Here is a 27,716-nt window from a genome sequence, read left to right on the forward strand (position 1 = left end):
ATTGACCTTAGGCTGTTACATTTATGTCCAGTTATGACTCTGTTCTGGCTGTACAGGTAGTTTTTTATTTTGTTAATTTAACTTTTTCTACACATATAATGTGTCACTGAATTTGTAAAACCTCTTTGGAAAGTCTCTCTGTTCACATGGAATCCTTTTTCTGATAGAGAAATAAAGGGTTTACACTCTCTCTTTTCTTTTTCAACTCAGTGGTGTTTATTGGATGCTAACTAAATGAATTGCATGGGCTGGGTGCTAAGGGAGATTGAAAAGAAACACATGCATAAAAGTTCATATAGATAGCCAAGTTCTCTTCTCACAATGTTCTTATTGAGCTGGTGGTGTTGATGGCACAGGTAATACTATTGAACTCTCCACTTTATAGGAAATCAAGACAGAGGGACACTGCATGGCTTGGCTGAAACCACAGGTGGAATAAGCAGTGGGGGTGGGACTAGGACCCAGGGCTTCTGATTCCCAGCAGCATCTACTTCCCTACCAAAAATATACTTCTCTCAACTATTGCAAGTAACTTGAGGGGCTCCCACATTCGGGGTGATTCTCAGTGGAAGGCTCCTCTTCTCGTGATCTGAGGAAAAGGGAATAATGTCCATCCCTTCGTCGGGATCCCAGTTTCAGTTCCATATTTCAGGAGTGATTTGAGCCTCCTTGATTTAACACTGGGTCCCAGAGCCTTTATGTTTGTTTGTTGTTGTTGTTTTCCGTGATGACTCTCAAGGTATCTTGGTTTCCCAACCATCCTGTGGGAGAGAATGGGGCAAAGCCGGAGTCACTCTCCCAGCCAGGCCCCTCTGCCACTGGGCTGGCCCAGGAATCTCGGAGAGTCCGGAGACAGCCTCTGTGTGCTCCAGTACCCACAGTCCTTGGCCGTTTCCTGCTTTTCTCTGCAGGAATAACGCCCAGCACTTCCGGCTCAGGCACCCTCTTGCTGAAGGACTTTCCTTGGGCAGCAGCTCAGGCTTCACTCTTGCTTCTTCTGGGACTTCTGCTGGCTGCTCTTGGTTTCATCTGGAAGCTTCGCCAGGAGAAAGAGCGAGAATGCTGGACCAAAGGTAAAGCAATCAGAAGACCGAGGCAGTGAGGTCCAAAGAAGACTGTGGCAAAGGGACTGGACAGAGGGGAAGGGAGAGGACAAGGACGAAGAGGATTAAGGGGATTTGAAGCTGAGATTTTTAATTCAGTCCTTCCTCCCTCAAAACCAGCAACCCTACTCGTTATTTCCCTCACCCTGTGACGCTGACCGTGCCCTAGCTTTCCTAGTTCTAGGACAGCTCACAGGACTCACTGCACACATGATGCAGGAAGGGGTCTCCCCGAGGCCCATTCCACGTAAACCTGGCTCGTCTCTTGTGGACGGTACTGATTCATTTCTTGTCCTTTCGCAGAGAAACTCCAAAGAGAGCTCCGTAAGTTCTGTGCTTACCTCTCCTGTGTATACGATTTGAGACCCTCTCATGTGCCATTTATCTCACGAGGTTTCTTTGTCCTACTTCAGGCTGGAGAAAAGCCCAGAAAGTGGATGGTGAGTAAACTGGAATTTTTCTTTTTCCGCTAAGACTTTATGTGCTTCACTTAATAGGTGCCTTTCTCCTGATTCTTTCCCCTGAGGCCTTGCTTACTCTTATACTATCTGGACTTACGCCATAGAATCCCAATAGTTCTGTTCATACCTCATGGATGCCCTAAAGGTTTTTCTTCTTTTTTTTCTTTTTGGCTGCATTGGGTCTTCGTTGCGGAGCGCGGGGTTCTTATTGCACCGGCTTCTCTTGTTTCAGAGCTCAGGCTTCCGAGGTTGCCACACGTGGGCTTAGTTGCTCGTTAGTTGCTCCAACGGCAAGTAGGGATCTTCCCAGACCAGGGCTCGAACCCGTGTTCCCTGCATTGGCAGGCAGATTCTTAACCACTGCGCCACCAGGGAAGTTCCCCAAAGGTGTCCAAACCTGTGGCCAAAACTGAACTCCATCTCCTTTGCTGTCAACTTGCCCTTCCTCCTGGACCCCCTGCTGCACAATGCTGCCAGCACCCACCCAAGGAGCCTCCTCTCCTCCCCTCAGGGCAAGTCCTGTTACTGCTTAGCCCAGGACCCCTTCTGAGGCATAGAATACCTCCCCCAGCTTTTCTTCTTTTAACACAGATCCCTGGGATTAGGTTACCAAGACCCTTCTCTTAACAGCAAGCTGCTTCCATTCTCCCAAGAGCTGCTGCTGCCCTTTTCCTTTTAAGACTTTTAGTATAAATAAATATTAGGAAACAGACAAGAAATCTGAAAAACAACGAGCATAAGCAAGACATTGCTTCTGAAAAGTTTACCATTGTCTAGAGTTTCAAAGTAGACTTGCTAAAATAGAAACCCAATTACATTCCTCTCAAGTCCCAAACCTTCTGTGGCTTCCCATTGCCTTCTGCGGTCTTACTGGGGTGGGGGATGCTATGGACATTTGTAAGCCTAAAAGGATTTTCAATATTTTTTTTGAAAAATTGTCTTAATGTTAATTTTAATCAAAACAAACACAACCTAAGCAGATCCTATATCACCTGCTTAACATCCTTGTAATCAGTTATTGCTGAGTGGTTCCAGTTTCCAAGCTAACTGCTATGTTCATAATTGCGTTAGTGACAAAGGAACTCCCTAACGACAGATTTTAACTTTTAATGCTACATTTTTTAATTGGCTCCCTCAGGACTTTGAAGGTATATTTTCAGATGTATTTGAAAATTAATCTTTGCCTGACCAAGGTTCTTACCTAACTCAGTTGAAGAAACACTACACAAAAAGGTAAAGTCCAGTCTGTGCACTTTTTAACCCCGCAATGCAGTCACTCGATGGTCCAGTCCTACTTCTCCTCCATCTCTGGACACTCCTGACACGCACCGCCCTACACTGGCCTGACCACACCACCTGCAGTGCCCCAAATCCATCATTCGGTTTCCTACTTCTGTGCCCATTTCCTCTGCCTGTTCACCACACCTGGTTGGCCTTGTTTATTCTACTCATTCAGACAAACTGGGACAGGCTTCTTAACCTCTCTGAAGTTCTATTTTTCCCACCCAGAAATTGATTTAATTACAACTACTACTTTGAGCAGATGTTAGAAAATGAGATAAAGGTGTGGAGGACACCCAGTACAGACGTAGCACGTAGCTAAGTTCAGTGAACATTAGCTGTGATCCTTCATCACCACATCCTTTCCCCACATCTCTGAAGGTAATGCAACCTCAGAGAGAAAGAGAAGGGGGAGTTGCCAAACTTCCTGCCCCACGACCTGCATCTGCCCTTTCTAATCTGTTTGTTCTGATTTCAACAGAGCAGATGTCTTTTTTCCTTTCTGAGGCTATTTTCCCATTCTCATCCTAGACCCCTCACTTTCCAGCTTCCCTCAGGGATTCCCTATTCATTTCATTCATTCATTCATCAACTCAGCAAAGATCCATGACTATTAACTATGTGCCAGTTACTCTTCTAAGTGCCCAGGGCACAGAAATGAACACCACAGAACTTTCCCATTCACAAAGAACCTACCTTCCAGTGGAAGAAGACAGAAAAAAAAAGAAATAGTAAAATATACAGTTTGGCACACGTTAGTATGTACTCAGGAGATAACAGAATATTGCATTGGAAGGTATAGTTTAAAATAGCGTGATGAATTGTACACCTTGAACTTACAAAATATTGTACATCAACTATATTTCAATTTAAAAAATTAACCGCGATGAAGAGTGGTCCCCGCTTGCGGCAATTGGAGAAAGCCCACGCACAGAAACAAGGACCCAACACAGCCAAAAGTAAATAAATAAATTTATAAAAAAATTAAAATTAAAATAAAATAGGGTGATGATGAAGTAGGGGAGCAAGCCACAGGAATAGCTGGGGGAAAAGCATTCCAATAAGGGAGAAGCGCAGTGCCAAAGCCCAGAGGCAGAAGCACACTGGTTTGTTTGAAGAGTAGCAAAGGAGCCAGGGTAGCCAGAGGGCAGGGAGTGACGAGGAGAATCAGAAGGGGTAGGATCAGAGGGGCCTGGAGGGCCAGATCACACACGCCTCGAAAGTCATCATGCTGGCCTTGGTTTTGCCTCTGAGAAAGGAGCCACCAGTGAGTGTTGAGCTGAGGAGGAACTGAGCTTGACTTAACATTTTGAGAAGTTACTTTAGATGCTAAACTGAGACTGGGCTGGGGGGGAAAGTGGGGAGGCTAGGAGGGGCAGGATAGAAGCCTGAAGACCAGCTGGGAGCTGCTGCAGAGATCAAGGGGAGAAATGAGGATGGCTTATACCGAGAGGGAGTGTTGGAAGTGGTGAGAAGGGCTCAGTGCTGGATTTATTTTAAAAATAGAGAAGGCCTTGCTGATAGACTTCAATGTGGCGTGCAAATAAAGGAGTGGATCAAGGATGACGCCAAGGTCCAAGGTCTAAGAAGCTGTAAAGATGGAATTGCCATTTTCTGCGATAAGAAACCGAGAGAGAAACAGGTAGTGGGGGCAAGGGGAGTAGTAGCACGGAATGGAAAGGTGCAAGAGGGTATTAGTGATCCAATGGAGATGCAGAGTAGGCAGTTGGATAACCAAGTGTGCAGTCCATACAGGAGGTCAGGGCTAGAAATATAACTTACTCTTTTTGCTCCTCTGTATCTTTTTCTTTTTCTGGTGATCTTGCATAACTTAAAATGCCTTTTTCTAGATTAAAAAATTGTATTAATTGGAGTATAGTTTGTTTACAAAATTGTGTTAGTTTCAGATGTGCAGCATGGCCATTCAGTATTTTTGCAGGTGTTATTCTACGTCCTCCCCAGATAACTTAAGTAGCAAGTGTTAGTCTGATCTCCAACCTACAGATGAAGAAACAGGAACATTGAATAGTTAATTGAACTGGCTTTGGGTTTCATGGCTAATGTGTTGTGGCTAATAACATATTGGGATCGACAGAAGAGCCGTGAGCTAATAGCCAATAAGACACAGGGCCCAGAACACACTAGCAGCTCCCCAGGTGAAGGTACAAAAAAATGTGTGGGAGTCCCTAATCACAGCAAGAGGGGACATATTAGCTATGAAAAAGAGATGCTCCCTGCGGAGACTAACTAAATAAAAGAGACAGATTTCCAGGCAGCTGACCATCCTTCCTGCATGCAGGACAGTAAACTAGGTCATGGAAAAGATGCAGGAGAAGATGAGGTCAGGTGCCTGACCGTGGGAATGAGTGAAGCATCATCACAGTGAGGAAAGGAGTGAATCCAGCAGAGTTCTGTCCTGTGTCCAGGGCTGTGTCCTGTGTCCCAAGCAATGGCAGCCTTCACATGAGTTTGCAGAAGCTGGTGCCTTTCAGCCACTAAGCCGTCTAATTTGGGGAATGAGGAGAGATGAGTAAAGAGCTCCCTGTGGCGTCCAAGCCCATGCTTAGGAACCGAGAAGGGGAAATAGAAGAGTGCATTTCGTCCAGTCTCCCTCTTCCTAGACACTGTCCTTGTGAGGAACATGAGGGAATCAGCCAGACAAGTGCTAGAGATGAGTGAAGAGGGCGCCCAGGACGGGAAGGAGAGGCAGCCAGAACACAGAAAGGGCCAAGAAATGTATGGCTCTGGCCGGAGAGCGCTCACCTCTCTTTTTTCTATTGCAGATCGGAGAACAGCTTGGTCCTATTCTGGCGAGTGGCTGTCTAATTCTTACGGCCTCAGGCCCAGGACTCCATAAAAGAAGATCTTAGTTGTCTTTCTCCATCTTCCACCTCCAAATAGTGGCCTGGCTGGGCGGGCAATGAATGGAGACCCAGGGAGAATCCACATAGCATCAAGATCAGGTGCTGCCCAATCTCAGTTCAGCACCTGCACCTACTGCCTTTCCAGCAGTTTCGACTGTTTTTTTTTCTTTTCTCTTCTTAAAGTGCTGCTCATCCACTTTCTTTCTTGGGTTTTTCTACTCTTCAATATCTTTAGCACCATGGACCTGAGGGTACAACTAGAAAGGCTTCATTCAAATGACGGTCAGTCTCTAGTGGGTTATGTGCATCTTAGAGGAGATCTGGCGACTCTGTCGACCTAAGCTCCTCTCCCCTCAGAGCAGAGGTGCCACTTGGTACCCAGTACCCCCATGGAGAATCCTAGAAAGAGGAGGGATAAATAAAACCTAGTAAATTGTCTTTCAAAATTGCTAACATTTATTGAGCAGCTACTACCGTGCACCAGAAGCAGCTCTGAGTGCCTAACGTATATTCTTCCATTTATGGATCCTCACAACAGCCCTAAGAGTTAAGTGCTATTATTATGCCCATTTACAGCGGAAGAAATTAATCCACAGAGAGGGCAAAAACCTTGGCTTCAAATCACACATCCAGGAAGTGGTGACACTGGGATACAAGCCCAAGGAGTCTGGTCCCGCCGGCTATGCTCCGTCCCCTCATTATGTGGCGTAAGGTTGTAATAGATCTGCTCTGATCCCTTATCCTTAACATGAAGGAGGCTCAGTAATTTCAAATAACCGGTTCAACTGAAAGACTTTCTCTTTGAAGTGATATTGCTTGTTTCTTTTTTTGTCTCAAGACTGAGTTCCTTGACGGGGCATGGCCTGTGTTTTACCATCTGGGAGTGCTCGGTATCTAGGACATGGAAGAAATGTCCACAGAAACAGTATATGCAGGGAACTGACTTTGGGTCATGGCTTGTATTCGTCAGGGTAGGCTAACTGTTGCAACAAACAGCCCCAACAGCTCATTAGGTAAACACAATGAAAGTGTACTTCTCCATCTCTTCAGTGTTCAGGACAGATCATATGGGGATGCGGGAGCTTTGCTCGACATGGGCCCAGGGCCTCACTCTACTCCGTACTGAGCCAGCAAATGGCAGAAAAAGGAGTGGAAATAATGTGCAGAAGGTTTCTCATCGGCCAGGCCCGAAGTAGCCAACTCTTCTCCTGGATACGCAAGGGAGGCTGGGAAATGTCGTCTAGCTCTGTCCCCAGGAGGAAAAGGAACCAATGTTTGGTGACACGTAAAAGTTTCTCCCATATGACTCTTCTAAGCTAGGGGATTCAGGGAAAGTCTATTAAAGATGGGTATTGATGAGATCAGATATTTTACACAGTTGGCCATAAAGCTTGGCCAAGTGGTCCTCCACGCAGTCTCCTGGGGCTTCAGGATGGCAGAGAGGCATGGCTGAAGGCTGTCCGTGGGACCTTCCCCAGCCCTTCATTCTGCAAGTATTATTAAGCACGCGTTGTGAGGCAGTGTCTGACAATGCTAGACAGTGGGGATGCAGAGATGAACAAACATAGTCTCTACCTTTTGGGGTCCTAGTCTAGTAGAGGAGAGAAACGCGAAATAAACAATAATAGTGCAGTGACATGAGAGGGGGTTGTACAAAATGCTGTGGGAGATGAGAGAAATGTGATTGGCCACCCCCTGCTCCTGGGGTCCAGGAACCTCCGGATTTGGGGAATCTGGATTTTCTCCTCCTTGTAAGTTTCTGAGCTCTCCTAGTAGCTCTTTGAAGCATGTTCTTGAGGACATTTGGGGGAGATACTTATCACTCCAGCTATTTTGTAGAGGAAGCAAGGGAACTTCATGGGTTAGAACCAGCTCCTTTTCCCCCTCTTCCCAGTCACTGAGGGCCCTGGGATGCCAGAGATGACGGGCCTCTCTTCTCTCTCGCTCTTTCCGCAGCTCATGTGACTCTGGATCCAGACACTGCCTACTCTGAACTCTTTCTGTCTGAAGATCACCGAAGTGTTAGGCGGAGAAAATCGTGGCAGCATCTCCCAAAAAAACCTGAGAGCTTTTCTTTTGAGTCTTGTGTGCTGGGCCACGAGTCCTTCTCTTCGGGGAGACATTACTGGGAGGCGGAAGTGGGTGACAGGACTTACTGGGAGCTGGGGGTTTGTGAGGAAAACATAGAAAGGATGTGGGGGAATCACAGAGTCACCTCAGAATGGGTTCTGGGCCATGGAACTCTATGCTGGGAAGTACCAGGCCCTCACCTCCCCTTGGACTGTCCTCCCCGTGAGCGAGGCCCCCAGCCGGGTGGGGATGTTCTCGGACTATGAGGCTGGGGATGTCTCCTTCCATAGTGTGGCCGATGGGTCCCACATGTACACTTTCCCCCAGGCCACCTTCTCTGGGTCTCTTCGGCCTTCCTTCTGCCTCTGATTCTATCACCCAAACCCTCTGACTATCTGCCACTGAGGCCATCTGTCTCCAGGCTTTCTCTCGGTTAAACGTCCAGGGGAGAACTTGGCACTGGGGTTGAGGTGCCGTATTTCTGGGGACAACGCCCCCAAGGCTCCAACTGAGCCAGCAGTGGTGGTTGAGCCCCTCTGACTTTTGCTGCAGATAAAGACTAGGGACAGTTTATAATTCTCCAAGGCTGAGTGGTGCAGAGGCCAAGAAAGGACAATGCGACCCTACAGAATCTTGTCAAGAGAGTCTGTCTGGTGTTGCCTCCCAGCTGGAAACTGAAAAAGGAACCCCAAAAGGAAGCAGAGACAAGATACTGATGGAAAGACTAGCTGGGTGGAGAGTGATCTCTGATCTTGAGCTCCTTGTCATTAATGTCTGCAGAATAGAGCAGCAGGAAGCTGGATCTGGATGGGCCTTGGCTGTCTTCTGAGTCTTTTCATACAAAGACATTATTTCATTTTGACGCATGTACAACCCAGGGAGAGACTGAATAAAGTGCACAGAGAAAAGTCACTTCTCCAGGTCACCCTGATGCTCTGGGAATCGATGCTGCCTTCAACATTCTTACATCTAATGCCAATCACAGAACCTCTCAGAGTCCAGTCATTCTTTATAAAGCAACTGCACTGGTCCTTTCAGTGACACTTTTCACCCCAGATCCAAGATCTCTTTTCCAGTTTGTGAATTTGTTTACTGCTCCTTTCCCTAAATATCTTCCTACCTTTAGAATATTTTACTTCATCAACAGTTAAGTGCATATTCTTTAACTTTTTTCTATGCTTATACAAATACATACACACACACACACACAGTTTTTCTAATGAAAATCGAGCCTTGTTATATTTGTCCCACGATATGCTTCTTTTACTTAACACCAAATCTTAAATACAAATCTTATATTATTCATAATCAACGTGGTTTTCTTTCTTCCCTGTTGCAAATAATGCTACTATAAACATCTTTGTATGTAAATCGTTTCGCACAGCTCTGGTCACTTCCACGGAATAAATTTCCAAACTGCATTTGTCATTAGGATAAATTCTTAAAAGTACAATTGCCATACAAAAGGGACTTGAAATATTATTAGGTACAGGGCTACCTATTTCCTGCAAAAGAAGTATCTGCCTACAGTTTGGTATCTATCAGGCTCATTTTCCTAAAGTCAACAGTAGAAGCCCGCCCTTCAGTTTTGCATTCCTTCAGCTTCAAACCCAGCCATCTCATCATCCTCAAAGGACAATCCAATCTATCAACCTTAAGAAGGAGGACCAAATCTACCTTTTACTGCACATACGTTTGTTTTTTTGGTTTTTTGCGGTACGCAGGCCTCTCACTGTTGTGGCCTCTCCCGTTGCGGAGCACAGGCTCCAGACGCGCAGGTTCAGCGGCCATGGCTCACGGGCCTAGCCGCTCCGCAGCATGTGGGATCTTCCCGGACCGGGGCACAAACCCGTGTCCCCCGCATCAGCAGGCAGACTCTCAACCACTGCGCCACCAGGGAAGCCCTACTGCACATACATTTTTGTGTCTTAATCTCTATGAAGCATGGTTGTAAGCAAATTGCCTGAATGATCTCATTTCATCCTCACAACAATAACCCAAAAGATAGGTGCTGTTATTACCCTTATTTTACATATAGGACAACTAAGGCACAGAGAGGTTAAGTGATTGGCCCAAGGTCACACAGCTAGTTAAGTTCACCCAGGCAACCTGGCCTCCAAGTCTATGGTTTACCCATTCCAATATTAACTGCAATGCCTGATACCTACTAGACTGTAGGTTCTCAATAATAGTGTGCTGAATCAATGAATTCTTTCCTGCAAATGAATTCTTTCCTGCTCCATTTTATATGCATTTCTCTCCCCAGGCTTTATGTAAAGGTCTGGATGAGAAGTGGATCTGGAGCCTATTTCTTTGGAAACCATAAAGTTAAGAGGTACAAAATGTTGTGCCTAGAAACCCCTTCTCTGAAGTTTAGCATCTAGGCTTGAAATCAAGTTTGCTTCTCTGTGTCAAAGTAGGTTGGATCCTCCAGACAAGAGGGGAATATTTCATTCTCATTGATATGATTTCCAGCAGCAAATCTTTTTGACAGACTGTGAATTTTAAAAACGAAATTTCCCAGTGAGTCAGAAAGCAGGAAGCACTCAGAGAAGGGTTTTGCAGCTGCAACATGACCTTGAGAGAAATACTATTTCCTGTTAAGTATGGAGTTGGCTTTATCAGGCATGTCGGTTAGCCCAGCCTGATGACCGGGAGGGCAGATTTTTACTTTCTGAGCTAAGCTTTACCTTCTCACCTCTCTGTGATATCATGCCCACTCTTCGATTTTATTTTATTTATTTTATTTTATTTCTGAACTCAATCCCATGCCTTTCCTCAGTTTCCTTTATAAGTGGTTTTATGCCTGCCCTTCTTCATGTGATTTGGGGGCCTAAATCCTACAGGTCCTCAAGAACCTCAAGTCCCTTCTTGTGGTATCAGCAGAGAAAGGAGCATTTCTCTGAGTAGGTGCCAGGGAAGGGACAAAAGGGACCTGAGGCACTGCTTGTCCCTGCCGAGGTTGTTCCTGAGAGGCAGTCCTGGAGCCCTCCTGCTTACACATAGCCTGTTGGAGGTAGCCCTGACTTTTAGTAAGAGTGGCCAGGTAGCTGGGGCCAGACCATCAATGTCTTTGGGGATGGCTGGGCATTTAGGAGCTAGGGATAGCCAGATAAAAATAACCCCCTGATCATTTTAGAACATATAACTTAAAGATACTCCTACATTTATATTTCAGACATAGCATTGGTGCCTCAAGCATTTCAGAACTATGTTCTGCCTGATAGTCTGCTGAAGTCTCCAAGGGAAAGTGCTGGTGTTTGTAACTTACTTTAGAAGGTACCAAATAAATCAATAAATATTGGAATAAGTAATAAATAAGGATGGATAGGGGTGTGAACAGAAGGATAGATTATAATAAAGCAAGTATAGTAAAATGTTCACTGTAGAGTCTAGACCATAGGTGTATTAGACGTTCACTGAAAAATTCTTGCAACTTTGCTATCCGTTTGAAAAGTTTCAAGATAAAGTGTTGATAAGTGGGGACTGGGGAGGGATGAATTGTATTTTGCTGCTGAGGATAGAGACCAGAAGTACTTCTGGCTCAAATAAAACAAGATTTATTTTCCTTTCACATAAAGTGAAATCAGAGGGCAGCTGTCCAGAGCTGGTCCAGCAGCTCAGAGATGCATCCACGCCCCAGCCTCCTTCTGTCTTTATTCTCTGCCCTCTCAGCATGTAGTTTCCATTCTCAAGGTTGCCTCATGGTCACAAGTTGGTCACTGCACTCCAGCTCCAAAGACCATGTTCTAGGCAAGAGGAAGAAAGAGGTAGAAGATCGTAGACCTGTCTTGAGAAACACAACCCAACAACTTCCGCCTTCAAAGCATTGGCTCAGGGCTTCCCTGGTGGCGCAGTGGTTGAGGGTCCGCCTGCCGATGCAGGGGACACGGGATCGTGCCCCAGTCCGGCAAGATCCCACATGCCGCGGAGTGGCTGGGCCCGTGAGCCATGGCCGCTGAGCCTGTGCGTCCGGAGCCTGTGCTCCGCAACGGGAGAGGCCACCACAGTGAGAGGCCCGTGTACTGCAAAAAAGAAAAAAAAAAAATCATTGGCTCAAACTTAGTTCCTTGGCCTCTCTTATCTATAAGGATGGGCACATTGCACTACTCCCCAAAATTCGGTTTGAGTACTAAGAAGCAGGGACCTTTTGCCTCATTGGAAATGAGAAAGCAAGGTGGGTCACCACCAGCTCTACTGGAGCCATCTGAGAAAATTTGGCCAGGGTTGTCTTGCCGTGTTTGCTCAAACCCTCACAGTCTGATCCAGAAATACTGCCTCAATATGGGCTACCAGTATTCCATCAGGATGCGAGGTGTGTAGGTTTTATTAAGCTGGACTCCATGAGCTTCCTTGAATGGGCCATCCAAGACATCTACCTTACCACAGAAAGAATGCTAGCTCTTTGTACATTAAAAAAAAAAAAAAAAAAAGCAGGAAATAGAGCTTGCACAAGCAACCAGCCATCTCCACCACAGAGCCTAAATTCAAACTGTTGGAATATAATTAAATTCTGGGAATTCCCTGGAGGTCCGGTGGTTGGGATTCCATGCTTTCACTGCTGTGGGCTCGGGTTCAATCACTGGTAGGGGGAAAAAAAAAAAAGGAAAATACACACACACACACACACACACACACACACACACAGTTGGTTCAGGTTTTTTCCATAGTATCTTACAGAAAAACCCGAACAAACTTTTTGGCCAGCCCAATATATAATTAAATTCCATCAGCCAAGTCATATCAAAGTCCTTTGAGCTTTAATCATTGTCTCAAGAGGCAAATAAATTGTCTTGGGAGGCTCTAGGCCACAGGTAAGACCACTTTGTCCCAAAGACCCCTTATAGAAACAGTATCCACAGACTATCCAGAATCTAACCTCGGAAAATACAGAATCCTGCTGGCGGAGTAGAAAGAAATACGCGTGAAAATACAAACGTAGCACAAATAAGGCTCAGAAGGTGAATGAGGCTTCTGAGCAACACCCCAAATAAGAATTTTTCTGAAAAATGTAAAACATGCCAATCGGTCACCGGCAACACTGCTTTGGGAAATCTGAAAATTATGTTATTTGGTGATGGATCCGAGACCTGAATTTCAGAGGTGCTAAAAAAGGTGGAGTGGGTCTGGTTTTCTGTTCATACTCTCATTTGGCTCTGTTGTAAAAGATAAATCCTCCTCCACGTGCCTGTGTACATGCAAACAGATGTCAGCAAATAGCCACAGAAGCATTTTAATTAATGCACATCTTCCTCTCTTCACATGTTAAAATCTTTTATTTCGCTACTCAGTAAATCCTTTCTGATATAAAATAAATCTATTATCATATAGAAGATGTAAAACAGGTATATATAATGAAAGACTGATTATACACATACATATACATAAGTGGTTCAATTAGGAAAACACAGAGTGACACAGTGTGAGAATTAGGCTGGAATTTTTCTTCACCGTGTACAATCCAATACAGTTTCAGTTTTCATTTTAAACTTCCTCACTGGTTTCTGCCCAGCAACTGATGAGAAACACCCCTCTGAGCCAATCCAAAAACTAATTCTTCCACAGAATGACCCTGTTACTGCTTTTCATAGTGAGCAGGCATATTTCTTTTTCCTTTCTTCCAGGTAACAGAGCCTCTATTGATTACCTTTATTCTGAGGGCTGTGATTTTCAGATGGGATAGCCAAGAGGTAAGTGTGGGAAAATGGGTAAAAGCCAGGGCCACGAGCCCTAGAGGGAGAGAGACTGAAGAGCTGAGAGTGGGCCTCCAGGGAGGCCCTCATCCAGAGAAAGGGATTGGTGCCTGTGTGTGAGGATGAGGGGGTGGAGGCAACAGGACAATGCAAAGGCTAAAGACCTGAATTGGAAAATGTAAGGGAAGGAGACAACGTGAATGAAAAACTCGCCAACTGCATGTTCTTAGGAGCTTACTGTGGTCAGAAAGGAGCAAAAGACTCTTATCTCTCTCAGTCATCTCTGGGAATCTGTTCTAAGAGATTTTAAAAAGAGATGTGCCTTAAAGATTTATATGTAAAGCTGTGCATTACAGAATTATTTGCAATTACAAAAATCTGAACCAAGCTACATATACAAGAGTTGGAGAATGGATACAAACACACTGTCCAATCATAAAAGGGATTTTCATATAGTCATTAGGAATCATATTTTTAATAAAGAGTTTTTATTTCTAATCGTAACAAAACTGGATCGAATTTGGACATTTAAATTGTATCTACGTTTTGCAGTTGTAGATCTTACTTATGATGAACCGCTTTAAACATGAATGTTTGTGTTAATACCTGATTTTTTTTTTTTAGCAGTAATTTCTACAAGTGGAATTTCTGGGTCAAATTATAATTTTGACAATTTTCAGGCATTTAGTATATATCTATGGCCAAAATACTTCCAGAAATAGTTATATTCCCATGAAGCAAAGTATATGATTACCATCACAGATTATTTAAATTTTATTCCTTCATATTTTTCTCCATTTTGAAGTTGTCTATAATCAGGAACAAAACCCAATAAATATCCTAAAAAAATTAGTGAAAATATATTCCTCACTCTGAGGACAGCACTGAAATTGTTACCTATAGAATAATAATACTGTCCTCTCTCTAGCAGCTTAGGGAGTAGTTTTGAAGAGCAGAGGATATGGTGAAAGGCAGTCTTTTGTCCGAGAGTTGTCCGGGTTTCAGGCAGCCTCCAGGGAATTCCCAGCAGCACAGATTTCTGCTCCGGCTCCTCTTCCACCCACCCACCCGCCTCTGCGGGCCTTGTTCTCAAAGGCAGTTCCCGGTGCAGGTATCACGACAGCAAGTACTATGAATGTGGGCCTCATGCTGGTTTGTTTTGGGGGGATTGGTGTGAAGAGTTGGTATTTTATTTTTATTTTTTTTTATTTATTTATTTATTGACATACAGTTGATTTACAGGAGTCGGTATTTTCTGAACAACTAATATGTTACAATATGTCACAATAATTATTTGTAACAATTTTTAATTGTTAAGTAAAACGTGAAAACTTTTAAAATTGAAAACATTCAAACAATTTTCAAAGTATAGGGGGCAAAGGACAAGTGTCTCTCACTCAATCTCTGATTTTCATTTTAGCATGTAGCCCTTCAGAACTCTTTTAAGGCGATCCCATAAAAATGTATATACAAATTTATAGCTTTGTTGTTGTTTTTTAATAGGATCATTAGTATTTTTCTGCAGTGTTCTTTTTGTTTAATATATCTTGATTATCTGAGTTAGTGACTGTAAATCACTCTTAACTGCCATATCGAATTCCCTCATACAGATGAGCCTTTATTTAACTAACCAGTCTCCTGTTAGTGGTTAGAGTGGCTGGTTAGGTTGTTTATCTTTTTTTTTTTTTTCCTTTTAAAAATAATGCTTCAGTGTCATCCTTACACATAATTCTCTCTGCACCCATGCAAGTGCTTTGCTGGACCAGATATCTGGAAGTGAAATTGCTGAGCCAATTATGTACGTTCTAAAGTTCCTATTTCACAATGTTTTATGAGTAACTGAAGTTCAGATAGGTTTTGTCACATGATTGAGATCACAAAGGTCGTGAATCATAGTGCCATGACTTACTTCCCACACCCTTTTTATTTCCAACACCTAACCTGTAGTGGGCCTGGCACACAGTGAGTGCTCAATAAACGTTTGTTGAATGAATGAAAACACACGGGTTAGACCTGGTCTTATTCCTAACTCTCCCATTCACTTGCCTTGGGATTAAGAAGTGGTAGGTTCATAGGAGTTCCCTGGCGGTCCAGTGGTTAGGTTTGGGCACTTTCACTGCCGTGGCCTGGATTCAGTCCCTGGTCGGGGAACTGAGATCCTGTAAACTGTGCAGCTTGGCCAAAATTAAAAAAAAGAAGTGGTAGGTTCAGCCTCTGGGTGACCCAGGGAATCTGCCAGAATCTTGACCAGAGTCTGATGGAAGAGTGATTTGAACTTGGTGATGGCCATGGGTTGGGGCCTAGAGGAGACGGCAGTGTTGCTCCGCAGACGGGCACCCTGAGTCATTTGTTGGCATACCATTCCATCTGACGTTTTCAGGGAAGGAAAGAATACATGATGGGAGAAGGGAGGGGGCTACTTCTAGAGTTCTCAGTCCTGTCTTGGAGTAATCCACCTAGGCCGACCCTCAGGGTCTCTACTATTTAGGGACGCAGCCAGCTTTGGGGTGGCTGGGATGGAAGCCGAGTTAGAACTCCAGCTAGAATCAAGCCTGGCTAGTTGGCAAGGGCCACACACTTCCCTTAACACAAAAGTTCACAGTGATCCCACAGACCATGCCTAAAAGGAGGTAAAGGTGCTTTTCTGAGCCAAGATACATTTGGAAGCATTGGTCTGGGACTGGGGAGTTGCGGGGCCCTGCCTCTGAGCTGGAAGAACGCCAGCACTGCATAGAGGTCTGAGCTGTTGGGCTGCTGTGTGCTTCTCGGTTGACATATTTGCCCCTTCTGTGCAAGTGCACATACATCTCCGCCCCTAAAAGGCGCTTCTCTAGCAGTGCAAAGACCAAGGTAGGAAAATTATCCATTGCTGGTGAGCCCAGAGGCAGGCCATCTGCCGAGGAGCGTTGGTGAACACATGAGGAAAGGGAAGAAAGGAAAGGAATCACTTCCTTTCCAGAAATGTTTCTCCCCCAAAGAACAGGTGTTTCTCCCCCAAAGAACAATTTTTTGGGGGCCACGCATGGGATTAGCTCCCCAACCAGGGATCGAACCCAGCAGTGAAAGCGCAGAGTACTAACCACTGGACCGCCAGGGAATTCCCAGAACAATTGTGAAAAGAGTGCGTTAAGGAACATCAAGTTGCAACACTTGCATGTCCAGGACAGGCTTGCTCCTTGAAACCACTTTATTGAAAAATAGGAACAAACACATTAATATAGGCAAGGCCCAGCGGGACCACAAGAGGCCAAGCTCTGCTCTCTAAGCCAGACCAAAAGAGCACTGTCATTATGAAGAACACTTATCCTCATAAATTCTCCGCCTCCCCTCCTCTCCATCCATCAGTTGGATGACCACCAACTAATCTGATCATCTAAAGTGAACTAAAATGCTAGTGAGTATTGATGGTTTAATATGTAACTCCTCATCCATTCACTCATTCAACAAATATTTACTGAGGTTTCCATGTGAACCACCACCATGCTACAGGCTTCTTACACATCAGGAAACAAAACAGACTAATATCATTGTTTTGTGGAGCTTACATTCTAGCAGGTGGAGACACACGATAAATGTATGAAATGTTCAGTGGTGAAAATTCAATGGGAAAAAGAGAGCAGATTCAGGGGGGTGGGAGCAGTTTGCCATAATTCTGTGGTCAGAGAAGGTCCCATAGAGGAACTGACTTTAAAGGAAAGATTTGAAGGAGGCAAGAGAGTGAGCTTGTGAATATGCAGGGAAGAGGGTTCCAGGTAGAGGGAAGAGTTGAGGTCAAGGTCCTCTGTCATGTCCTGGTCAAGGAGCGGCAGGAAGGGCAGTGTGGCCGGAGCAGAGACAGGGAGAGTACGGGAGATGAAATGAGGAGTGCAGGTCCTGGAGGACCATGCCAGCCACTGGAAGGACTTCAGCAGCTGCTCTGAGTGAAATGGGAGCCACTGGAAAGTGCTGAGCAGAGGAGTGACAGGATGTGACTCAAGGAATGTTCTGGATGTTGTGTTGAGACTGTAGGGGATACAAGCAGAATCAGGGGACCCAGAGAGGAAGGTCCGGTATTAATCAGAGTGTGATGGTGGAGGCTTGGACCTGGCGTAGCTGGGGAAGTGCAGGCACGGGTAAAGATTCTGAACATGTTCAGACCGCAGAGCCAAGGATTTCCTGATGGGTTAGGGTTACTGTCTGTACACTTAACATACATACTTTTATGGGAGATTTTCCATATTGGAACGCAAAGGTGAAGAAACTCCCAAGCAGACGTTTTGGCAGAGGAAGATCTTGGGTCATCACCCTAGCGATACTGTGTTTCGCCCTGAGTTGGCCCTGTTGAGGTGAAGAATTCTGCGTGGAAACCTCAGAATTCCACGCAGAATTATCCATCTTCTTCCAGGCCGTATTTCTGCCTGACTCCTTGACTCTCTCTATTTGCAGCACAGATGAAAATGGCGCCGTCCCTAGACTTCCGTCTGCCCCACCTCCTTGTCTGCATCATCTTGGTCCAGCTGCTCACCTCTTGCTCAGGTAGGGAACGATGCTGCTTTTATGTATCGGAAGCAGACAATTACCTGTTAGCGCCCAGTCAGAACCTTTGACTGTTCATTCCTGGAAGTCCCATCACAAACTGAAAGTACACATGCCATTAAGACAAATGTCCTTCTGTCAGGATCCTGTTCCTCTCTAGGTTTTTCTGCCTGAGACACCCCCTTACCATCATGGGCCCAACTCCCTCTCATGGAGTTTTCCCCTTTCGCTGACCAGCTCAGTTTGCTGTGATTGGACCCCCTGGGCCCATCCTGGCCATGGTGGGTGAAGACGCTGAGCTGCCCTGCCACCTGTTCCCGAAGATGAGCGCAGAGAACATGGAACTGACGTGGGTGAGATCCAGCCTCAGGCAGGTAGTTTTCATGTATGCACAAGGCAAGGAAGTAGAAGACAGACAGACAGCAGAGTATCGAGGGAGAACTGAGATTTTAAGAGATGGCATCACTGCAGGGAAGGCTGCTCTCCAAATTCACAACGTCAGAGCCTCTGACAGTGGAAACTACCTGTGTTATTTCCAAGATGGCAACTTCTACGAAAAAGCCTTGGTGGAGCTGAAAGTTGCAGGTGAGCCTCCGGGTTTTGTTCTGAGCTCATTCCTCTGTGAGGCCTGGGGGCAGACACAGAGCTCATTCTCCAAATCCACCTCGCAGAGCTCCTGGTTGATCACCAGGTACTGCCTCCGCTGCCTTCCAACTTTGTTTATCTGAGGCCCTCGGGAAAGATGCAGGTCTTCCTCCAGGAAGACTCCCTCCTGTACCCTATCATATCAAGTAGAGAACTCCCTCCTGCTGGTGGCCAGGGTCTAAGCTGGAAAGTGGAAGGTCGGGGATGAGAAGGATAAGAAAACATCTCCTCAGAGATGGTGCGCAGTGGTTTGGGTTCAGCTGCATTCCCTGTGACTTCTGGCGCCCCACCAGGTACACCCTGCTGTGAGCCCTGGGAGGCTGACCTGTAGGGACAGCGTCTGTACAGCAACTGTTCTCCAAGCCGAGTTCCCAGGAACACCCCTGCAGTTGTACCAGTTGACTTTAATCCTTGTTGCAGGAGGGGGAGTCCATGCCACGTGGGAACTGGGGGTCTCAGGAAGAGACTGTTAGAGGAGACTTGGTACAGACTTTGGGCTTCTGTTAGGGGATTTGGGGCAGCGTTTATGGAAGTAGGCTTTGCTCTGGATTGGATGCTGTCAGGGAGGAGGGGAGTGTAATTCTGTGGGTGGGTATCTTCATAAATCTTACCCAGGAGGAAGACTAGACTGAAGCTAAAGCTGGGACTGGTAAAGGAGCATCGTCACTCACGGCCAGGACAGGAGGATGTTTGGTCTTCGTTGTGTTTTGGACAGCGTTCGTGTTTTTCTCTATGTTCAGACATGATTGTTGTTGGCCTTGTTTTTGTCTTGACCCGTCACAGTGACAAAGGGCCCTTTGATGCTGACGTTCCATGAAATGGCTTGTGTTCCCCAGGAGAACACCAAGACCAGGCCCATGTCCAATGTCAAAGGTTGCATTTCTCTTTCTCAGAGCATTCCCTTGCACTGTGGCTTCTGGCTGAGTTTGGTCAATGGGGAGCCATAGCTGAAGATAGAGGAGGGGAGGAGGAGAGAAGTCCGGGTACTTATGCCCCTGGCTTTCTACCTGCAGGGCCACCTTTAGCTGGCTGCGTGCTCTTCCCAAAGATCACAGCTCCTCTTATGAAAGTCCTCTCTACGTGACTCTCTCCTTTTAGGTCTTCAAAACGACTCTCTCCTTTTAGGTCTTCAAAACGGCTTCCTCTCCACCTCCCTTTGGGTTTAGGGGTGGGTGGTAACAGCTCTGTTGTTCCTGGCCCTGGGCTATTGCTCTGCCCCATATAGTTTTCTCCTCACTAATGACCACCCTTTTGTAAACAGCTTCTTAATGAAACCCTACTTTAATTATCTAACGTGGATGCGCCATACAGTTCCCGCTGAGACCCTCACTGATACTGGAGGCTCCCAAGAATTGAGGCTCATTTGTCCCTTCCACAGCTCTGGGTTCGGATCTTCACATTGAAATGAAGGGCCATGAGGATGGAGGGATCCACCTGGGGTGCACATCCACCGGCTGGTATCCCCAGCCCCAAATACAGTGGAGAGATGCCAAGGGCCAGAACATGCCAGCTGTGGCAACACCTCCAGCTACAGATGGAGCGGGCCTGTATGCAGTCACATCATCTCTAACGGTGAAAAGCAGCTCTGGAGAAGGGGTGTCCTGTATCATCAGAAATCCCCTCCTCAACCAGGAAAAGACAGCCCAGATTTCCATTGCAGGTCAGTACACTGCTTAGCCTCAGGTATACTGAGCTGTGGCTATTGGAAGAAGAAAGATGTGAACACCTGGAACTAATATAATATTATAAGTCAATTATACTTCAATTTTTAAAATTCCATTAAATGCACCTTAAAAGAGGCATATGTAAAATTTAATCTGTAGAAAATTTTAAAAAATGACAATTTAAACATTAACCAATTGAAATGTAGCATAGCCATATTAAAAAGAGAAAAGTATAAAAATAAATAAAATGAAATAAAAATGAATTTTAAAAAGGAAAAAAAGAAAAGAAAAAAGGAAGACGTGTGATTCTCTGTGCTGAGTTTGCAGTGAAAACGAGGCACTGAGCAGGGTTCCAGAGGTGTCTTCTTGCTCCGGGGATGTTTTTTTTTCCCCTGTTATAATGTCACAAGTATTTACTGAGCATTTCCTATGTGCCAGAAACTGTGACAGGCAATGGGAATTGGGGGAGAAGTGGTAAAGATCAAATCCTTAAGCAAAGACAAATGACAAAATGAGGGCAGGGGGAATATGTACAACTCATAATTTAGAGAAAGCACTAATCTCCTTAAAATATGAAACAAACCAGTAGAAAAAAAGCAAAGGATATGAATTATTCATTCACAGAAAAGGAATGACCTATGAAAGTGTCCAACCTCACTCAATAGAGAAATGTATATTAAAACATTTTCCACTTGTGAGACTGGCAACAAGATAAAACAAAACAAAACAGTGCTGGTTGATAAAACATTCTGATGGTAGGATTGTGGGGAGACAGTCACTTAGACATTTTTTGGTATACATAATTTGATATATTTTTGGTATGAATTGGCACAATTGCTATTGGGGGCAATATAGCAATATATATCCAAACTACCTACTTATTGATCCAAAATCCCACTTCTAGGAATTTATCTGACAGATATGCTTGCATGTGTAGAAAACTACCCATGTAAAAAGTTATTTCTTATGGCATTAACTATAAGAGCAACAAGTTAGCGACTATGCAAATATCCATTAATGGGGAATTTTTATGCAATGGAATATTGCCCAGCTCTGAAAGGGAACACAGGCATTCTGCCTGTACTAATATGGAAAGATTTGCAAGATACAATGTGAACAGAACAAGCAAGACACAGAGCAGTTTATACAGAATGTTATCTTTGGAGTAAACAAGAAAAAATAAGAATACATTTATATCTTTAAATTTAATATACTCTTGCATAGCACTCACTATGTGTTTATAATGCTTTATAAACATTAATTTAATGCTTTAACCTTATGAGTTAGGTTTTATTATTCTATTATTATTATTATTAATTTTATTATCACCCCCGTTTTACAGATGAGGACACCTGGAATAGAATGGTTAACTAATTAGTCCAAGGTCACACTGCTAGTCAGGTGGAGGAATCAGAATTTGAACCCAGGCCCCCCCAGCTCCCAAGTGCACATTCTTAGTCACCATACTAGGCTGATTAAATGAGTCTAATTAAAGGAGACGGGCAGAGGAAGTGAAAAGGAGATTTGGGTGATGTTTTATGTTTTTTTAATTTGATATTTGAACCAAGTGAATATAACCTATTGTAAATTTTAATTAGAAAAAACTTGATTGCGACGCTCAAGTATCACATTTACATGTGAGAGGCAGACCTTTCGAGACAAGTAATGGTATTTGCTATTGCTATAGCTACAAACCCTTACTAGGGTTTACTGCAGTCTTCCCTAAAGTTCTCTGAGAACTTAGGAAGAGAAAGATCACTTGACGGCAGGAGATAAACTCCACGAACCCTGTCCTGAGGGTGAGAGGCTGAGACTGTATCCCATTGCAGATCCCTTCTTCAGAAGGGCCCAGCTCTGGATCGCTGTCTTCGCGGGGACGCTGCCTGTCTGTCTGCTGCTCCTCGCAGGGGCTGGTTACTTCCTGTGGCTACAGAGGAAAGAAAAGGAGGCCCTATTCATGGAGAAAGAGAAAGCAGAAGAGGAAAAAGAAACAGCACGGGCAGAAAAAGAGCAGGAACAAAGAATAAAAGGTATCTGACCGCGAGAGGGAATCTAAGGCCTGTGCCTACAGGAGGGAGCCGGACTACCTCTCTGCATCCCCATCCTGTGCACCCAACCCGGCACTAGGTCATTTTTAAGGTTTATATTCTAGAGGTCCTCCTCCTTCCATCCCCATAACAGTACTTTTTTTTTTTTCTGCTTCTTTTCCAGAGACACTTGAGTATGAACTCAGTAAGTTCTGATGCCCCCAGGGACCCAAGCTCATCTTCCTATCCCCCGCTGGGCCTCTTAATGACTCATCACCTTCTTCCATTGCAGAGTGGAGAAAGATCCAGTACATGGCTCGTGAGTGGCTCTGACATTTTCTCCAAATTCTCATCCAAGACTGTCTCTGCCTGAGTATTTTCCAGCCAGTTTCCTCAGCCACTAACTCTGCCCTGGGCTGAAGGAATGTTCCGGATCCTTTCTCCCAAGAAAAGAAATATGGGAGGCTGATTGGGGGGAAGTGGTTGTTGGGGAGAAAGGAGGAGAGAATCATGAGTGTTTTGTTTGGTTTTTTAATGGAGAAAGGGGCCTTCATTCCCCCTCCCTCCCGCCCCCGTAAGGAAGAGAGGGGAGGAGAGAGTTGAACGGCAGAGGGAGGAAGTAGGAAGGGTAGGTGGTCAAAAAGAAGAAGAGATGGGTGCAAAAGGAGGAGAAAGGAAATGACAGAGTTCAGTTGACGTGTCTGCCTTTCTTCCCTTGTAGGTGGGAAGAAGTCTCAGGCCTATCCTGGTGAGTGACCTGGATGTCCTCTGAGTTTCCTGGCTCATGTGTATAAGCATTCAAACCTTTTCCCTGCTGTGTGACGCATTGGCATTCCCAGTAGGAATACTCGGATCTAACCAAGAGGCTCATTTTCTGTGAGGAATACCACCCCTGCTTTTCTGCAACCTCAGAGAGGCCCTTCAGATACAGCATCTGGGCACTTTCAGCCACTCCCCACCCAGCTGGCACACAAGCACGCAGACTACTATAGCCTGGCCATGTCACCTGCAGCCCCAGCGTGATGAGGAAGTCCACCATTTTTGAGACCTTTTATGCCTAGTCTGTCAGAGCTGTGGAGGAAGGAAGCTGGATACTGGAAGAGACTGAAGGGACACAGAAAAGGCTTATTGAGGAGAAAGGGTAAGGGAAAGATCAGAATTAATGACCTTTCCTTATTGTGTCTCCTTTCTTTCAGAGTGGAAGAAGGCCCTCTTCCAAGCTGGTGAGTGAATCACTATGTCCCCTAGGACAACAACCCGAGGGACCATATTCCCTTTTTCTTCTCCAAGTCTTGAGATTCTGGGACAAGTCCCCATGACTGGGAGAGTTCCGGGCAGATGACTTGAGGTCTCGATCTCAAGGCCGTGCCCATCTCCCATGCCCTGCCACTGAGAGCCCAGAGAACCAGGGAGAATTGCTCTCCTGGGCTTCTGTAGACCTTTATGGGAAGGAAGAGGCATCAGAGGTGGAGCTGAGGGGAAGGACAGGCAGAGCGAACTAATACTACAGGGAGAGCAAGGATGCTACGTGACCAAGGAGAGAAAGCAATGCTCAGAGATCTTGTCCTTTCCCAAGCTCCGTATGCCACCTCCTGCTGCTGTGTGTCCTCAGGTCACTTGATGTTTTGAGCTTCACTCTCCTCAATTTTAGACGATGATTGTAGTTCCTATTTATGTGAGAGTTGAGGTAAAGACTAAATGAGCTCATGAATGTGTATTTGGTCAAAAAAACAGCAAACAAGAGCTGGTATATTCAAAATGGGTGGTTGAAGAGGGTTTAAAGAAGGAACTATTTACAAAGGCAAAAAAGAGAGTAAAGGGAAGCCGACAAAGGAACATTCCGTCCCCCAGGACTCACAACAGTGGGGAGCTGTCACCACCCCTGGGCCTGAAGAGATAGGGAGAGGGTGCAGCCCAGAGGAAGCTATAGCTCAAGGAGAGGGCTGCCTGAGAAGAGTCATCCTTTTGTTAGAGTATCACCATCTGAAGCTGGCAGGGAAGAAAGGGGGAAGAGTAAATGCTGTGCCTCTCTTCTTTCTCCTTCCAGTCTTCAGCTAGTACCTCCCCTTGGCCAAATCCAGCAGGTGACCAGAGGCAAGAGAACCCAGTGACACTGTCCATAGAGGACAGATTCCCGGGGCCCAGAAGAGGGTGGAGCAAGATGGAGAGTGGGTCTGGGAGCACATAAAGCCCCCAACATGGTCCTTAGCACAGAAAAGGCCTGGCAGCTTTTATAAGATCAGGCCACTTCCTCCATGCCCAGCCCTGAGCCAAATACACAACATGTGTTGTCTTCCTACCCTAGAGATTAGTATTTTTATCCCCATTTTTCAGTTAAGAAAGTTGAGGCTTAAAGATATTATATAGCTTAAGTCTATGGGAAAAGAGAAAAGGAAAAGACATTCAGTTCATGAGCAGTAGTGCAAGGATTGAAATTTAAACCTATGTGCCTATGAAGCACAGGTGGGCAGAGTCATTTCGGGGAGGGAAACAGGAAAAAGGCAGAAGGAAAGAGCCAGCTCCAGGTGTCAGTTAAGAAGACCCTGACCCTCATCACCCTCCTCTTTCCCACTGAACTTAAGACCCCTGATGGCTTTCTTTTGGTATTGCTAAGGGGGTCACATTCAGGGCAGGTTGGGGACACCCAGCTCTGGACTTGGGCTTCTTCAACCAGACCCAGGCCTTGAGGGCTGAGGCTCTGAGATCTAGGAACAATGGCTGACCCATGACCCCATCCCCAAACTTTCTGCAGCGGATGTGATATTGGATCCGAACACAGCAAACCCCATCCTGCTTGTTTCTGATGACCAGAGGAGCTTGCAGCGAGCATACAAACGACAGAATCTGCCAGACAACCCCAAGAGATTTGACTGGCATTACTGTGTGCTTGGCTGCAAGAGCTTCACGTCAGGGAGACACTACTGGGAGGTAGAGGTTGGGGACAGGAAAGAGTGGCACGTCGGGGTGTGCAGGGAGAACGTGGAGAGAAAACGTTGGATTAGAATGATACCCGAGAATGGCTTCTGGACTATGGGGCTGTCTGATGGGAATGACTATCGGGCTCTCACTGACCCCCGGACCAAACTGATAATTGCCAACCCTCCTCAAAAAGTGGGGATTTTCCTGGACTACGAGACTGGTGAGGTCTCCTTCTACAACGCCGCGGATGGATCGCATGTGTACACCTTCCCGCACACCTCCTTCTCTGGGCCTCTGTGGCCCATTTTCAGGATTTTGACCTTGGAGCCCACTGCCTTGACCATTTGCCCAGCATTGACAGGAGTGGAGAGTTCCAGTGTTCCTGACCTAGAGCCTGACCTTCCTCTGGAGACCCCCGTGGCCCTGGGCTCAGCTGATGAGAATGGGGAGCCTCAGGCTGAAGTAACGTCCTTGCTTCTCCCTGAAGCTGAGGGCCTCTTCCCTACCAGCAACAAATCACAACCGTAAAATACCAAAGACACACACTGTGTGAAGCACTTCACTAGTATTAATACAATTATTTATTCCATATGGACAGTTGAGTTTGATACTGCTTTATTGTCTCCTTTATATGGAGAAAGAAACCAGGGTGCAGAAAAGTGAATTCACTTCCCAAAGGTCACTCAGCTAGTAAATGACAGCTGTGATTTGAATATAAAACATTTACGGATGACGTAAGTGTACTGGGGGTTGTGTCAAAGCTTTAAATAAATGTTCTCCTTTAATCCTCACAGCAACCCTGTGATATAGCCTCATTGCGCAAGTGTGGAAACTGAGGTAGGGCCGAGTTAAGTGACTTATATAATTCATCAGTTTGTGCTGCCGGGGGATGTTTGGCCCCTGTCCCCCACCTCCACCCACCATCTACCCGCTGGCCTGTTTTCCAGCCCGACTGCCCCTCTGGGGAAGGGACCATGTGCAGCCCTGAGTGTCCCTTCCCAGGGCCCCCCAGGGTAAGGATCACTGTAGGTGTCTATGGAGGCCACACCCCACTGGGTTCCTTCAAGGTCAACAGTCAGAGCCATAGGTCCAGCGCTTCGCTGGATTGGCTCTGCCGGGTGAGTTGGTCCAGAGAATGAATTCACAGTGACTGCATCACACAGGACTGCAAAGGGACTAAAGGCCAAAATCTTAACTACTAAAGGGCATGAGTACCACCACCGCCCCACCCCCTCTCCACCTCCCCACCCCGGCCAATGTGATAAGTAATCCTGGAGCAGAAGCAGTCCTCCTAAGTTTAAGGTCTCTAGAAAGCCTAACTTAATACCTAAAGACTGCCTGTGGAACAAGGCAGTCTTTGGGAGGAATTAAGCTAGATGAACTTTAGCAGTATTTTGATCACACTGTAGAGTCCATCTCCAGGAAAGGGATATTTCCACGCCTGATCAGTTACTGATGTTAACGAATGTTCCTTGCAGCTGACGGGTACCGGGCAGAAGTTACTCTTCATTATCATCACTATTTTGTTCACCAGTGTAGCCCCTCTACCGGGCTGTTGCGGTCTTGCACACACCTGCGAACTTCCCTAGGGGAGGAATCAGAACCAAGACAGAACACCCATATCCAGTGCAAATCAAAAGTAGATTAGTGATAGGCGTTTATTAAGCACAAAAGCACAAACCGATCGGGGCCTCACCCAAAGAAGGGTGAGACCCCGAGTCTTGTACAGGTGTGGTTTTTAAATCCCAGGGTAACAGGATGTTTGTTCTAATTTTGAACTATTGGGTCAGCCATCTGGAACCCAGTGTCTTCCTGTTCACATTATGCTGGGAAGCAAAGCTCAATTTCACAGCAGCCGAGTCAAGCGGTTAGCAATAAAAGCCGTTACAGTACAAACAGTTTTAAACCAAAACATTTCATCATTAATTCCAAGTATTACAATCGAAACGGTACGTTCTGGGACAGCGTGTCCCATCACAGGGCGTGTGGTTGTCAAGTTACCTTTGTTAAATAAATGTGTTAATAATCTTCACTCTTCAACTGAGCATTTTCTAGATTTTAAGCCCCTACAGTTTACTCACCACAGTTTCACAATTTACCTCACTGCAACATTTTCACAAAGTCCTTATTGTATTAGTTTTCTATTGCTGCCATAATAAATTACCATAAATTTTGTGACCTAAAACAAAATAAATGTACTATCTCACAGCTTTGTAGGTCAGAAGTCCAACATGGGTCTCAGCGGACTAAAATCAAGGTGTCTGCAGGCTGCATTCCTTTCTGGAGGCTCTTGGGAAGAATCTGTTTCCTTGCTCATTCAGACTGTTGGCAGAATTTAGTTTCTTGCAGTTGTAGGACTGAGGCTGTCATTTCCCGCTGGCTGTCAGCTGAGGGCTATTGCCGGTTTCTGGAGGCTGCCACGTTCCTCAGCTCGTGGTCCTCTTCCTCCAGCTTCAAAGCAGTAATGGCAGATT

The 27,716-nt window shown here is 45.6% G+C and overlaps 1 protein-coding gene and 1 long non-coding RNA gene across 9 annotated transcripts; both read left to right on the top strand.

The window, feature by feature from the left end:
• The first annotated feature begins 936 nt into the window (after positions 1-936).
• Positions 937-9,282, top strand: LOC137232997 (uncharacterized). Of its 2 annotated transcripts, XR_010947264.1 has the most exons (5): positions 937-1,073; positions 1,407-1,427; positions 1,517-1,543; positions 5,629-5,808; positions 7,666-9,282. It is a non-coding gene; the product is annotated as an uncharacterized lncRNA (long non-coding RNA). The 2 variants fall into 2 exon arrangements; XR_010947263.1 differs by lacking the exon at positions 7,666-9,282 and having other exon boundaries at positions 5,629-6,147.
• Positions 9,283-13,290: 4,008 nt separating this feature from the next.
• Positions 13,291-26,035, top strand: BTN3A3 (butyrophilin subfamily 3 member A3). 7 transcript variants are annotated; one of them, XM_067752212.1, is made up of 12 exons: positions 13,291-13,469; positions 14,401-14,598; positions 17,903-17,987; positions 18,225-18,572; positions 19,416-19,505; positions 20,011-20,292; positions 22,126-22,326; positions 22,508-22,528; positions 22,616-22,642; positions 23,045-23,071; positions 23,520-23,546; positions 25,076-26,035. In XM_067752212.1, the coding sequence occupies exons 2-12, from the start codon at positions 14,434-14,436 to the stop codon at positions 25,768-25,770; spliced, it is 1,968 nt and encodes a 655-aa protein (XP_067608313.1). In that variant the 5' UTR covers positions 13,291-13,469; positions 14,401-14,433; the 3' UTR covers positions 25,771-26,035. The 7 variants fall into 7 exon arrangements, with proteins under 7 accessions (XP_067608313.1, XP_067608315.1, XP_067608317.1 ...); XM_067752214.1 differs by having other exon boundaries at positions 14,404-14,598; XM_067752216.1 differs by having other exon boundaries at positions 14,478-14,598; positions 17,898-17,987.
• The last annotated feature ends 1,681 nt before the right edge of the window (positions 26,036-27,716 follow it).

This window comes from Pseudorca crassidens, chromosome 10, assembly GCF_039906515.1.
Source record: "Pseudorca crassidens isolate mPseCra1 chromosome 10, mPseCra1.hap1, whole genome shotgun sequence".
NCBI classification, from domain to species: Eukaryota; Metazoa; Chordata; class Mammalia; order Artiodactyla; family Delphinidae; genus Pseudorca; species Pseudorca crassidens.

What these genes read in the sequence shown, in the direction of transcription:
- BTN3A3 (XM_067752212.1), top strand. Translation starts at nt 14,434, where the DNA reads ATGGTGAAAGGCAGTCTTTTGTCCGAGAGTTGTCCGGGTTTCAGGCAG. An exon ending in TGCAGGTATCACGACAGCAA is followed by an intron (nt 14,599 to 17,902) that starts GTACTATGAATG and finishes TTTGCAGCACAG; the next exon opens with ATGAAAATGGCGCCGTCCCT. An exon ending in GAAGTCTCAGGCCTATCCTG is followed by an intron (nt 23,072 to 23,519) that starts GTGAGTGACCTG and finishes CCTTTCTTTCAG; the next exon opens with AGTGGAAGAAGGCCCTCTTC.